This window comes from Eumetopias jubatus, unplaced genomic scaffold, assembly GCF_037043125.1.
Source record: "Eumetopias jubatus isolate StellerSeaLion01/CBP00866 unplaced genomic scaffold, mEumJub1_p1.0 scaffold_3, whole genome shotgun sequence".
Lineage (NCBI taxonomy): Eukaryota > Metazoa > Chordata > Mammalia > Carnivora > Otariidae > Eumetopias > Eumetopias jubatus.
Genome location: NW_028274809.1, coordinates 93,945,810 through 93,959,578, shown reverse-complemented (window position 1 = coordinate 93,959,578; position 13,769 = coordinate 93,945,810). Strand labels below are relative to the sequence as shown.

At 35.4% G+C, this 13,769-nt stretch overlaps 1 protein-coding gene and 2 pseudogenes across 1 annotated transcript in view; 1 reads left to right on the top strand and 2 right to left on the bottom strand.

Moving 5' to 3' along the window:
• The window catches only part of RAB3GAP1 (RAB3 GTPase activating protein catalytic subunit 1), a 117,412-nt gene that overhangs the window by 66,929 nt on the left and 36,714 nt on the right, over window positions 1–13,769 (top strand). The window contains exons 9-14 of the mRNA XM_028101289.2: window positions 1,697–1,778; window positions 5,920–5,988; window positions 7,545–7,618; window positions 10,512–10,604; window positions 11,061–11,230; window positions 13,176–13,265. Coding sequence (XP_027957090.1) covers window positions 1,697–1,778; window positions 5,920–5,988; window positions 7,545–7,618; window positions 10,512–10,604; window positions 11,061–11,230; window positions 13,176–13,265 — 578 coding nt within the window. The remainder of the gene's footprint in view (window positions 1–1,696; window positions 1,779–5,919; window positions 5,989–7,544; window positions 7,619–10,511; window positions 10,605–11,060; window positions 11,231–13,175; window positions 13,266–13,769) is intronic.
• LOC114207280 (small ribosomal subunit protein eS27-like pseudogene) lies at window positions 2,634–2,882 on the bottom strand (annotated as a pseudogene).
• Window positions 9,615–10,077, bottom strand: LOC148164722 (large ribosomal subunit protein uL23 pseudogene; annotated as a pseudogene).

Genomic DNA, 13,769 nt, shown 5'->3' with positions numbered 1-13,769 from the left:
GTGAAAGTTTCAATTCCTGCCCTCCTTTTCCTTTTTTTCAAAGGCTGCTCTATTATTAGTCAATTTTAAATATTCCCAAGATGATACAGTCTGTGGTGATCTAAGAGGAAGCCCAAGAGGCAGAATGTTAGCATTATAATTTTGATTGCCAGTAAAGCCTTTATTGATGTTCTCTTGCCAATTCTTTTTTAACGATGACCAAAATATTAACCATTTGCAGTGAATTGAAGGCCATATAAATTTTTAATATTTTCTCCTATAAAGGGAAGGAAGGGATTTGAACATGTAATATGGGCCACACATTGTGCTTGGCATTTTATATACTATTTCATGTAATTATCATTTATCTGTGGCGTTTCTTAAAGAATATATGTGTCTTTGAGAACATAGGTAACTGGCTCAGGGTCACATGGTCATCAAATGATAAAGTTTGCTTTCAAACACTGGTCAAACTCCAAATCCCAGGATACTTTCATTCCACAGTGTTGCTTCTGAACTTTGTGTGTGTGTGTGTGTGTGTGTGTGTGTGTGTGTGTGTGTGTGTGTGTGTTTGCTTTTTTTTTTAAAGAGAGGGAGAAGAGAGAGAATCTTAAGCAGGCTCCACTTGCAGTGTGGAGCTCGCCATGGGGCTCAGTCTCACAACCCTGAGATCATGACCTGAGCTGAAATCAAGAGTTGGATGCCTGACTGAGCCACCCCTGTGCCCCACTTCGGAACTTTTAATTGAATTAAAACTTTTGCACTGTTTAGTAATAATTTTTAGCTTATTAATTTATAAAATATGCTTACTACACATTGTGAAGCTCTTAAAAATTCACATCTTGTAATAAACCTAGTCATTGTAATCTTTATTATTATAAGCATTCTTTAGTTGGAAAAATGGAATGAAATTGACTTGAGAAAGTTTACTGAATCAAGTAATTGAGCCCTATTTAATGACTAATTTTAATTTAGTTAGGTTGTAGGTAATTGTCAAACATGATTTTAGCAAATCTGGGGAATATTCATAACTCAACAATGGACTTTTAATTTGTGGAATTCCCAGTATAGTGCAAGTAATGAAAATAACCATTTGAATTATTTCAAAGAGAAATAAATCTTTTTGATGTCTTTTAAAAGTGTTTATTAGTTCTTTAAGAGGGGTGGAGCTAAGGAGAGTGATTTACCAGCTACATTCGCCTCTAATCTCAGATACTATTCATAACAGGAAATTCTTTGTTGAACTTAAAATATTTCTGTGTACTGCCAACTGAAATAAAAATTTATTAATGATAACTGATTTGCTATTCAGAAATTATTGACAGAAGAACTGTAGGTTGGTGATTACATTTTTAAATACTTGGATAATCTTTATTTTAGATGATATTAATCACATTCTTAGAAAATGCAAAAAAATTTACAGGATTAATGTTCTCTCAAGCATTGTTTAAGGAATATTTCAAAAGGGTAAAATGTAGAATGCATGGCTTGAATGAAACACTGTACAGATAGGAATTGTTCTTTTATTATAACATTCTATTTATTATAACTGCTTTTATTACAAGCAGTCCAGTTAAAGACTGTTTGCTTTCTAACTTTCTGTGTGTGCTCTTGATATAGGCACATTTAAATCTGTGATTGCCCAAAGAGCTAACCTAATTAAATTCTTATTTCTTCATTTTTTGCTGAATAATGGAAAAACATTCCTTTTGTTTAGATATAGATGCCCTTGTAGGAGGAGAAGTTGGGGGCCTGGAGTTTGGCAAATTACCATTTGGTGCCTGTGAAGATCCTATAAGGTGGGATATCATTTGAATTATGGGATTACTTTTTTTTTTTTTTTTTAGATTTTATTTATTTGAGAGAGAGAGAGCACATGTGCAGGAGCGCAGGGGGGAGGGACAGAGGGAGAAGCAGACTCCCTGCTGAGCAGAGAGCCTGGCATGGGGCTCCATTCCAGAACTCTGAAATCATGACCTGAGCTAAAGGCAGATGCTTAACTGACTGAGCCACTCAGGTGCCCTGGGACTTTACTTTTTAAATTCTATTAATACTAATTACTGTGTTTTGTAGCCTTCTGGAATGAGTATAGTACCAGAAGCAGACCTATACCTAACAGTCTGTCCGTTTGTTTTGTTTTTCCTCTGTAATTTAGAAGTAAAAGAAGCTTTCAAATAATACATAAAATGTGTATAATGCCACTTACTATTCTTTATAGAAGTGATTCATGGCCTACTTTTTGGGAAACATTTTATATATTGAAAAGCACAGAGAATGTCATATAACAAACTTTCATGTAGTCATCACCGAGAATTAACAAATGTTTTTACATTTTTCCTGACCACTTTTTCCAAATGTACAAATTAAGGCTTAAGTCAGACCTCTTAGATTACCCAGCTGCTTTTCTAGAAGAGCTACTGAACTTTAAGAAAATTTTGCTTTATAAAAAAATGTAAGGCTTGGAAAATTTAATCACTGAGAGCCAAATATTTGGAAAAAATAAATAATGCTGATTTAGAAATTGTCTTATTTGTTTAGTTAAACTATTTGGCTAATTAAAAAATATGCACAAACATCCATACCTTCTCTTTTTTTTTTGTATCCAAAATGTGTTTATTGGGTTGGTTTCCCACTCATTTTGATTCAGTGTGCTTTTAGTGCTGTTTCTGTCTGAAGGAGCATCCTTCTATAAGCCTTGCTTTTCCTCCTATAGGCTGGCAAAGGATAGTGGAGCAGCCAGCTCACAAAACTGTGCATGGCTAAAGATGGTGGTGATTTTTGTAGCCTCGTGGGCACTTCATGTTCATGAAGTAGGATTTGGAGCTCTGCACCAGGCACTTCTTCTTGTGCTTCCCAATCTTCTCTTTCAGGGAGGGATGAAGGAGGTTCTTTGCGAGTGGCATATTGTCGTGGGGAGATTATCACGCATACATACATTCTTAATACTCTTACATAGAGGTAGAAATAATAGTAGTTTTAACTTAAAATCACTCAAGGGAAAGATAAAGTAAGTATCTTTTGTAATTGATACTTATTTATTATATGTGCCAGGCAGTATGCTGAATTAGGAAGCTATAGAAGTAAATAAAACACTTTCTGGCTTCTTGGCATTTACAATCTGATTGAAGGAAATGGACAAAATTATCACCTAAATAAGTGAACAGTTTTATAAGCTGTGGGGTAATTTGAAGGAAATGTACAGGTTATAATAACAGTAAAATGAGAGACTAGTTTGGATTGGGATGCCATCAGGAAAGTGTTCTGACAGGAAGTGTCTCAGTTAGGGAGGATTTAGCCAGGCAGCGAGAGAGAGAGAGAATGACCAGTGCAGGTGGAATGAAGAGCCTGTGTAAAGGCCTTGATGCAGGGAAGAGTTTGGTGAAATTTACCAGAGGATAAAGAAGGTTGCCATCAAGGCATAATAAATAAGGGAGAAATGGTATATTTGTGGCTCTCCAGCTGGTTCATTCATTAGATTTTGCTTAGAGGAAATTTTAGGGAGATAGAATAAAATTGACCTAGTAATAGAAATGTGAAGGAATTAGTTATTAAATATTTCTTAATTTTAAGTCATGATGAGGAATCAGCAGCGAAATAGATGATCAAAGAAGAGTACAAAAATAATTTGGGGATGAGATGGTGTGTATGGTAAACCATTTAAATTGCATGGTGATTAGCAAATGCTATGGGCATGCACAGTGCTTTTGAAAAGGAATCTTTGGTGGTGGAAGAAGGAATGAGGCATTTTTCAGTGTCCTCTCCTTGTCAGAGGACACTGAAACTCCTGTCTGTAGTTAGAGGGTGAGGAGAGAACATAGTCATAAAAGCTTAGGAAATGAATCTGAGGTTAATACCTAAAATTATTTCAGAGCTTAGATTTTTAAACTTGTAATCATTTATGTCCCTTAATATCACATACTGTCTAGTCATTTTTTTACCTTAAAAATTTGTTTATTATGAAAGTAATAAATTTATGCTAAGTAAGGGAAATTTAGAAAACATAAAAAGAGGCAAAAACCATGTTTGCTAGTCAAGTTTCTTAATTGTAAACTATAGTAGTCAACTGTGACTAATTCAGTCAAAAAATCAACTTACTGAAGAGGTATTTGGTAACACAGAAGTTTAATTGGGACCATTATAGGACCCAGTTCAGAAAATACGTTGAGCCAATGGTGGCTAGTGTCCAGTTATTAACCAAGGTTATACTATATTGTTGTAGATTCTGGCCCTGTTACCACAGTGAATTCTAAAATATAGAGTCCAGACTGGAGTTGCCAGTCAGTTGAGCACCACTGAAGATTAGAGAAAATAAGTAATTGGTTCTTTTGGCTTCTTTGCTCTCCAAACTTAACTCTCCAAGAAGTGGGTTCAAAGTCTTGACAGGAAAAAAAATGTTCACTAAATTCATAATCCCATTACTCATCGATGGTCACTGATGACAACTTGGTCTCTGCAAGGCTCTCTAGTTCAGTGATTTGCTAGGAGGATTCACGGCATTTAATTGTGCTCATGGCTATGGTGTATTACATTGAAAGGATGTAATGCAAAAATCAGGAAAGAAAAGGCATATAGGGTGAGGTTCAGAGCCAACCAAGGACCAGCGTCCTTTCCCAGTGTAGTCACTCAGGACACATTTAATTCTCCTAGCAATGGATTGTGACATGTGTGAAAGGCTTTCTTTCACCAGGGAAACTCATTAGAGAACTCAGCACATGGTGTGTTTATCTGAGGCTGGTTACTTAGGCATTTTCTCCATGTACCAGAAGGAAAGCAGGCGTTCAGCATAAACCATACTGTTGAGGCAGTAGGTTAGGCACAGTGAGCCACCCCTATCAAGGAATGATAGGAACCCTGCAAAATCTAAGTTTCCAGATGGCAAGTCAAGGGTGAACCTCACAGGTTATCCTTTTCTAAGTATCAGGCCTGCTATGATAACTCTTCTTCACTTGGTATGTTTGTATATTTTATAAATATATGTCATCCTCTATGTTTTGTGGCTTGCTTTCTTTATTTTACATGCAAACTTTTTGAAACTTAAAATTTATCTATATTAAGAGGTCAGCGAACTATGACCTTGGACCAAATTTGGCCAGTAGCCTGTTTCTGTATCTCTTTTACATTTTTTAGAGTTTTAAAAGAAAAAACCAAGAATATAACAGAGACTATATGGTCCCAAAAGCCTAGAATATTTGCTACGTCGTCGTTTGTAGAAAACGTTTGCTAACCTCTGATCTGTAACATGATTTTTTCAAAATTGAGATATAATTCATGTACCATAAAATTCACTGTATAAAGTATAAAATTCAGTGGTTTTTAGTGTTTCCAAAGTTGTGCTATCATCATCTCTTTCTAATTCCACAACACTTTCATCATCCAAAAAAGAAACCCTTCACCTCTTAGCTGTCATCCCATTGATCTCTCCAGGCCCTCCAGCTCTAGGCAAATACTAATCTACCTTCTTTCCTTATGGATTTGCCTGTTCTGGACATTGCATATGAATTGTGTTACGCTGTATGTGGCCTTTTGTGTCCGACTGCTTTCACTTAGCAAAATGTTTTTGAGGTTCATCTGTATTGTAGCATGGTCAGTATTTCATTGCTTTTTATTGGTGTAGAATATGCCATTATATGGCTAATACCACATTTTATTTATCCATTGATCAGCTGATAGATTTTGGGGTTATTTACACTTTTGGGCTGTTAGATATAGTATGTGTTTTTAATGTCTGCAAGACATTAACTTCATATGGGTGTGCTACCATTTGCTAATAAACTAGTTTCTTGTTTTACTATATTATAGATAGCACCACTTTTAACATACTTGTATGTACATTTCTGGTTATTTACTTAGAATACATTTCTAGAAGTAGAATTGCTGAGTCAGAGGATATACATACAATATTAAAGCTTTTGGATATATTTTATGTTTTGTTTATTTTAGTGAACTCCATTTAGCAACTACATGGCCTCACCTGACGGAAGGTATCATTGTGGATAATGATGTTTATTCGTAAGTATGTTAAGAGTAGTATATTGAGATTGAAACATTTCAGTAGAATAAATTAACTGTCAAGTGGTTAGCAACTTTCCTTTTTCTTTTCTGATTAGGTTGGTTGATTTTTTACTTTTAAAGGTTGCTTTTTAGGCTGATTATGTATTAGAGATGTATTTTAAGCTGTTGACCTTGGGGATGTGATCTTTAGTTCAGGGATAATGAACAGTCTCCCTTTTTTTAAGTTTTTATTTTTATTCCAGTTAGTTAACATATAGTCTTATATTAGTTTTAAGTGTACAACGTAGTAATTCCACACTTCCATACATGACCCTCTGCTTATGGCAAGTGCACTCCTTAATTTCTATCACCTATTTAACCCATCCCCCCTACCCTGAACAATCTCAGTCTTACTTTGTTTTAGCAAAGATGTCTTCAAGAGGGATATAGTGCATAATTCTGTTGAACTTTTCTTAGCTAGTTAGAAGTGGTTCATGAAATACTTTGAAGACATGATGGTCATTAGAATGTGTGGGAGTAATATTTGAACATTAAATGTCATAAATAACGAAACTTCCCAGTCATATACTCCTGTGCAATGGAAACAACTCAAAAATTATAGCAAACATTAGGAAGAATGTGGAGAAAGAGGAACACGATTTTAGTATCTCTCATGCATGATGCAGAACAGTGAGAAATAGGACACTTTTTTGTTGTAATTAAAATAAGTGGGTTGTATTTGCTGATGATAAAAGTAACATGAGCTTTCTTAATCATAAAATAAATAGGTTGTATTGTTGATGATAAAGGTAACATGAGCTTTCTTAATCACATAATTTAGATGGCTATAAAGAAGAAAATAAGGACTACATGCAATCCTGTTACTTAAAAAATAGCCAGTTAGCATTTTGGGGTGTATACTTTTTTTTTTAATTGAGATGTAATTGGCATATAACACTATATTAGTTTCACATGTACAACATAATGATTCAGTATTTTTATGGGAGCTTATATTTTTAAAGTTTAAATTTATATATTTGCCTTATTTAGTATGTATCTTTACATATTATATGCCCATAAATAAAGATGTGTTGTTATTTTTAAAATTGCTGCATAATCCATTAAGTGGATGTATAATAATCTATTTAATTGAGAAAACAGGGCACATTTGATCTTGTGCAAATTTTTGTAGTCTCTGTTTTTACTATTAGTGTTATAAAAAACTGATTAAGATCATTTCTTTTTTATTATTTCTAAAATTAATTGTTTTATTAGATTATCAGTGTACATTGCCTGTTCAGAATAATTTTTATATGTGTGTTTTGATTATTCTGTTTTGATTATGGTTTTTCTTTTTTGCTTTTTTGTCTACAAACTTTGATTTCTTAAGATTCTGGTTTTTCTTTTTTTTTTTTTAAACTTAACCAAATGGCCTTATCATCTGAATAACAGTAAGTTTAAGGGAGGCAAAATGGATTGCTTGTCCTTTTATATAATTAATTAGGCTGCATTTTGATAAATTAATGAGTTGTACATTGTCATAATTAGGATCTTTATTTTGTTTTGTATTTTAGTGATTTGGATCCTATTCAGGCTCCCCATTGGTCTGTAAGAGTTCGAAAAGCTGAAAATCCTCAGTGTTTGCTGGGTAAGACATGCTTATGTTCCTTTCCTGAAATTATGTTCCTTCCCCACCAATCTGCCCATCTTCCAGATTAGGAAGACTGAATGTATTCTTTATACTTTATTTCACCTATCAAAAGGGTACATTTTTGTTTTTTTACATTTGTGATCTTCTCGGTTAATACCACTAAAAAAGAAATCTTTGTCAGCAGCGGTGAATCCTAGTAAGTCTTGAATAGCACTAGCAGGATTTCTTTCTTTTTTTTATTTTTTATTTTTTTTTAAAGATTTTATTTATTTATTTATTTGACAGAGAGAGACACAGTGAGAAGTGGGAGAAGCAGGCTTCCCACCGAGCAGGGAGCCTGATGTGGGGCTCAATCCCAAGGACCCTGGGACCATGACCTGAGCCGTAGGCAGACATTTAACAACTGAGCCACCCAGGCGCCCACAGGATTTCTTTCTTGTCTTTTAGCTTTAAGCAGTCTACATCTCAGAATTCTCACATATTTTCTCATGATCTGAGTTTTATTCTTCTAAGGCTTTTATATCACTCCCTTTTTTTCTTCTTCTGGCAGTTTGCATCTTCCGTTCTTGTTAGTGCAGCACTTTCTGCCTTTTGCCATCCTCTGGACCTGTTGTATGTGAGGGGAAGAACGAGCCCTTCCGTAGAGTTGTACCACATCTGCAAACCTATTTTCTGGTAGAGGGAAAGAGGTGTAAAGGATCAAGTGAAATATCATAAATAGAAATACTTGAAAAAATGTTAATTTTCCTTTGGGATAATATTATTGTATCCCATGTCTGGCATTTCTTTCTTTTATCATTTTTGTAGATGTATCTCTTTCATGAAGTCTTCTGAACCCGTCTCCTCCTCAATGTGTGTTTCCATCTTTTTCTCTCATTTAGTACGTATGAAGATATTTCTGTTTTTATATAAACCACCTTTCTTCCATATAACCTGATATATTACCATTCAGCTAATGGAGTTACTAAATATTTATTGATGATAGTAATGATGCATTTCTCTAAAATATTATTTTCTTGGGTTCTTTAAAATTCATCACATGCTATTCATTAAATGCTAATTAGCACTTGCCATTTTTGCTAACTACATAATGGTGAATACAAAGATGTAGAAGGTAAAATTCCTGCCATTGGTGAATTTGTCTTGGGGTATTAGGGAGACAGTGGAGGGTTGGTATTAAGAGTTTTAGAATCAGTTAGACCGTATTCTAAATCCTAGGTCTGCCAGTTTGAACAAGTTTCATTAATTTCTTCAAGTCTCAGTAAAATAGAGACAACAGTATATGCATAGAGTTATTGAGAGGATCAAATAAGATTATGTGTGTGTTCGTGTATCACATTCAATACATGGCCTTTTGTATAGTAAATGCTCAATAAATAGTTCCTCTTGTTAAATCATTGGATTATTAAATTATTAAATTTATCTCTTAAATTGTTTCCTAGTTCCTTATTGTTTCTCATCCACTGACTTCTGCGATAATTGTAGAGGACCTTAGAATTTAAAGTATTCTCATTTTAAGTTATTGTTCCATGATCCCACCTTACTCTTTGACTTTATGTGTTTATATGTGGGGATTAAAGGATTATGTAGTCATATATAATTAACTAGAGTCATATGGTTTATATGATTGAATTATAGGATTTTCTTACTTTTCTGAAGAAGTCCAGAAAGTGTTCTAGATTTATTCAGAACTAGTTGATGAATTCTAAAACTTAGATATACTTGTGATCTTGTATTGTCTAGTAGTTTTAGTACTGATGATTCCTGTTAAACTTTAATTTCTTTGTACAAATGTCTCATTGCAGGTCTTCAGAAACTATCAAACCTTTTCCCCTTATAATAATGACAGGAAGTGTACCATTAATAATGCAGCTGAAGCTAAAATAACTTTATGCTACATGATTTCTTAATCCTCTAGAAACGTATCTTCAGGGTTTTTGTTTGTTTTTGTTTTTGTGGTGAAAAAAATTAGATTTAGCCAGCTGGACTCAGTTTAGATGATCCCAGTTTTGTTGGCAACATCCAAAGCATCATAGGAGCCAGTCAGACAAATTCCTTCTCTCCATCAGGCTTGATCAAGGTATTGACCTTGGCCACATCAATGTCTTAGAGCTCCTTCACAGCCTGTTTGATATGGTGCGTGTTGGCCTTGACATCCACAATGAACACAAGTGTGTTGTTGTCTTTATGGCTGACTCAGTAGTCAGGGGGAACTTGGTGATGGCATAGTGATCAAGCTTGTTTCTCCTGGGGGTGCTCTTCTGAGGATATTTGGGCTGTCTTCAGAGACACAGTGTCTTGGATCATCGGAATGTAGGCCATGTGTGGATCTTCTTTTTTTTTTTGTGACTGTGGACGCCTTTCAGCACTGCTTTCATGGCCTTCAAAGCTTTTGCTTCATCTTCGTCTTTGGGAGGGGCAGGGGCTTCCTTCTTGGCCTTTGGCACCATCTTCATGAAAAGACCAGAAGTTCTTTTTAATTTTAATTTTTTTTTAATGGACCCAGAATTCTAGAAGGGTGGCAGTTAAGGTGGCACTATGTGCATATAGTAATATTCTTGTTACTTCCACAATTCATTGAGAACAGATAATTATTTGTCTTCTCCAGGCACATAGTAAGTGATTAATATTACTAGGTACAGTTACTTTTCCTTTCATTCTAGAAGGGATTCTAAGGAAAAGCTTTTTCAATATCTTGTGACATGGAGAAGGGAAGAACAAGGCTATCTTTGAAACAGGATTAGTTTTTGTCTTGGTTGGAAAAACTGTGAATGGTTTCTTTTTCTACCAAATCTTACTTACAGCTTTTGTGAAAAGACATGTACTTTAATTTGTAGGGCTGATTTCTTTTAGTTAAGTGTCAAAAATGAGTAACATTTTTTCTATGCAGGTGATTTTGTCACTGAATTCTTTAAAATTTGCCGTCGAAAGGAGTCAACTGATGAAATTCTTGGACGATCCACATTTGAGGAAGAAGGGAGAGGTGACCTACTTTCTTTTTTTTAAGTTACTTTCAGACATCTAACCCTTTCTCTTTGGCATTTTTCTAGTAACTTTTCATCTATTTTCACATTTGAATTAAGTTGGAAAAACAAGTTTTGATGGACTAGAGTGCTACCATTTCTCTACGGGCTTTACCCTGAGCTTAAAAATTAAGGACATTTAATAAGTTCTTTCTACCAAAACTGTAAGATATTTTGAAAAGCAGGGTTTTAGAGGTTTTTTTAAGACTTCTGGAGAGAAATAATTTGTGTTACACCTTTGTCATTATGGACGCATATAAAGCTGAATATGTGTCTTAAAATTTTGTAATTCTGAGACCATATAATAACCAGTGAAAATAGTGACTAAAATGTTTTATACAATCAACAGTTTATTCATCACTTTAACTTGCTAAGGTTGGTGATATAATTTCTGTTCGTTTCTATTCTTTTTATAGAAATTGCTGATATAACTCATGCTTTGTCAAAGTTGACAGAGCCAGCACCGGTTCCAATTCATAAATTATCAGTTTCCAATATGGTACACAGTGCAAAGAAGAAAATACGAAAACACAGAGGTGTAGAAGAGTCACCACTGAATAATGATGTCCTCAATACTATTCTCTTGGTAACTGAATGTATCTTTCTGTGTCTGTAGTATACTCATTTATTCGTTATCAACCAGTCCCTTCTATGCGGCAAGCACTGGATTGGGAATATAAAATGAGTAAAACAAAGTCTCCACATTCAGAGAATTCCAACTAGTTTAATGGGAAGAAGGAAGGTAAACTGTAGTTACAGTACGATGTTGCATGGGAGAAGTCTGGCGGTTTGGCTGTGAGAACATAGCAGAGGATGTGTCTGTCTCTGTCTGGGCAGTGGGAGTCAGGGAAGGTGTCATAAAGAAGGGCACTTGAGTTGCATCTTAAAGAGAAGGTTTTAGAAACAGATGAACAGTCCTGAAACACTGGGCTTCATCTTGTAGTTTAATATTTTAAGCAGAGGGTCAACATCAGAATTGGATTTTTGAAAGCTTCCTTTCACAAAAGTCAGGGAAAGCTTTAAAGTAAGTACTAGAAAGAGCTAAGGTGTCTCCTCGGTGTAGAGTGGTGGAACAGGCCCAGCCTGGGAACCACACACACCAGGGTTAATCCTGACTTTACTATATCATTTTGAGGAGGTATTTAATTTCAGTTTAGTCATCTATAAATGAGGCTAATGAAACCCTATTAGATTGTTTGAAGGATGAAAGGACCATCTCTTACACTGCCTGGCATATAATAGGCCTCTGGTAAAATGATAGCTGTTCTTACTATAATTGTAGGTATAATCATATTTCTGGCAATTTGTGCATTAAGACAATCTTGGGAACAACCTTTGAGGAGTGCAATGAAAAGAATATTGGATGTGGAAACTTGATGTTAATCTCATCCCAGCATTAATCTGAATAAAACTCTTAACCATATTTTCAGCTTGTGTATCTGTAAGAAGTGGGCAGTAATATTTACCTTACACAGTGGTTTTAGATTAGGATATTGTTTGCAAATGTACCTAGTAGTGGGGGTTGGTACAGAGTAGTTCCTCGAAATTTGAGAAAGTCTCCTGAGCATGTTCTGTAATATGTGGCATAGTATGCATAGTAAAAGGAATCACAAGTCAGCAGTACAGCAGACACTTGGGAAGAACAGTGATAAAAGGACTGAAAATATTTGGCCTGAAAAAATTCAGGCCAAATGCAGGGCCTGACCCTGAGATCAAGACCTGGGCTGAGATCAGGAGTCAGATGCTTAACTGACTGAGCCCCCCCAGTGGCCCTGGGAAAGGCTCCTTCTTAACAGTATATCCTTAGAGATTTTATTCTAGTTACCATATGCACTGAATTTTTTTTTTTTTACCATTCCTACACACATGTAAACAGAAACCACGTGGAAAGAGATGAACTGGTCATTACAGGTTTAGACAGCTTCCGACTTTCTAGGGGTATCTTGTAAAGTTATCATCTTAAATATCATATTCTTAATACTTCATATATGAAAACCTGTGGACTGTATATCTTCATAGAGCCTCATGAATATGTGCGTATTTAAATTTTTTCTTAGGTTTTGTCTAATACTTTTTTGGTATTAGATGATATAGATATAACTCGTGCTTTGTCAAAGTTGACAGAGCCAGCACCGGTTCCAGTTCATAAATTACCAGTTTCCAATATGGTACACAGTGCAAAGAAGAAAATACGAAAACACAGAGGTGTAGAAGAGTCACCACTGAATAATGATGTCCTCAATACTATTCTCTTGGTAACTGAATGTATCTTTAGTTGTTTATTCTACACAACCAGGTGGTTTTAAGAAAAATCTCTGATTTCTAAAATTGGCTTGTCACTGAAACTGTATTTTTAAAGAAAAGCAGAAAATGTTTGATATAATGTAGAACCCCACTGGCCAGTACAATAAGCACATTTCCATTGTTTTAATAGCAAAACCATAAAAAAATAAAGTAGTGTTTATATGAGTTATGAATATCAACAAAGGAAATTTGGTTGAAATGTGGTTATTTTTATTTTTCTCCCTAAGTTCTTATTCCCTGATGCTGCTTCTGAGAAACCATTAGATGGAAGTTCTTCCACAGACAACAATAATCCTGTATCAGAGAGTGAAGGTTATGTAAGTTGGAGTTTAATATTAAAATATTTAAAATGCATTGAATTTCTAAGGGGTTGCTATATTGCTAGTTTAGTAGCATAAGGATCTTTTTATTTTTTAATTTTATTTTAAAAATATTTATTTGAGAGAGAGAGAGAGCAGGCTCACACTCATGTGACCAGGGTGGGGGCGCGGGGGGCAGAGGGAGAGGGAGAGAGAATCCTCAGGCAGACTCCCTGCTGAGCACAGAGCCTGAGTCAGAGCTCCATCCATCCCAGGGTCCTGAAGTCATGACCTGAGTGGAAATCAAGAGTTGGCCACTTTGGGGCACCTGGGTGGCTCGGTTGGTTAAGTATCTGCCTTTGGCTCAGGTCATGATCCCAGAGTCCTGGGATCGAGCCCCACATTGGGCTCCCTGCTCAGCGGGGAGCCTGCTTCACCCTCTGCCTCTGTCCCTTCCCCCTGCTTGTACTCTCTTTCTCTCTCTCTCTCTAAAAAAAAAAAGAAAAAAAGAGTTGGCCACTT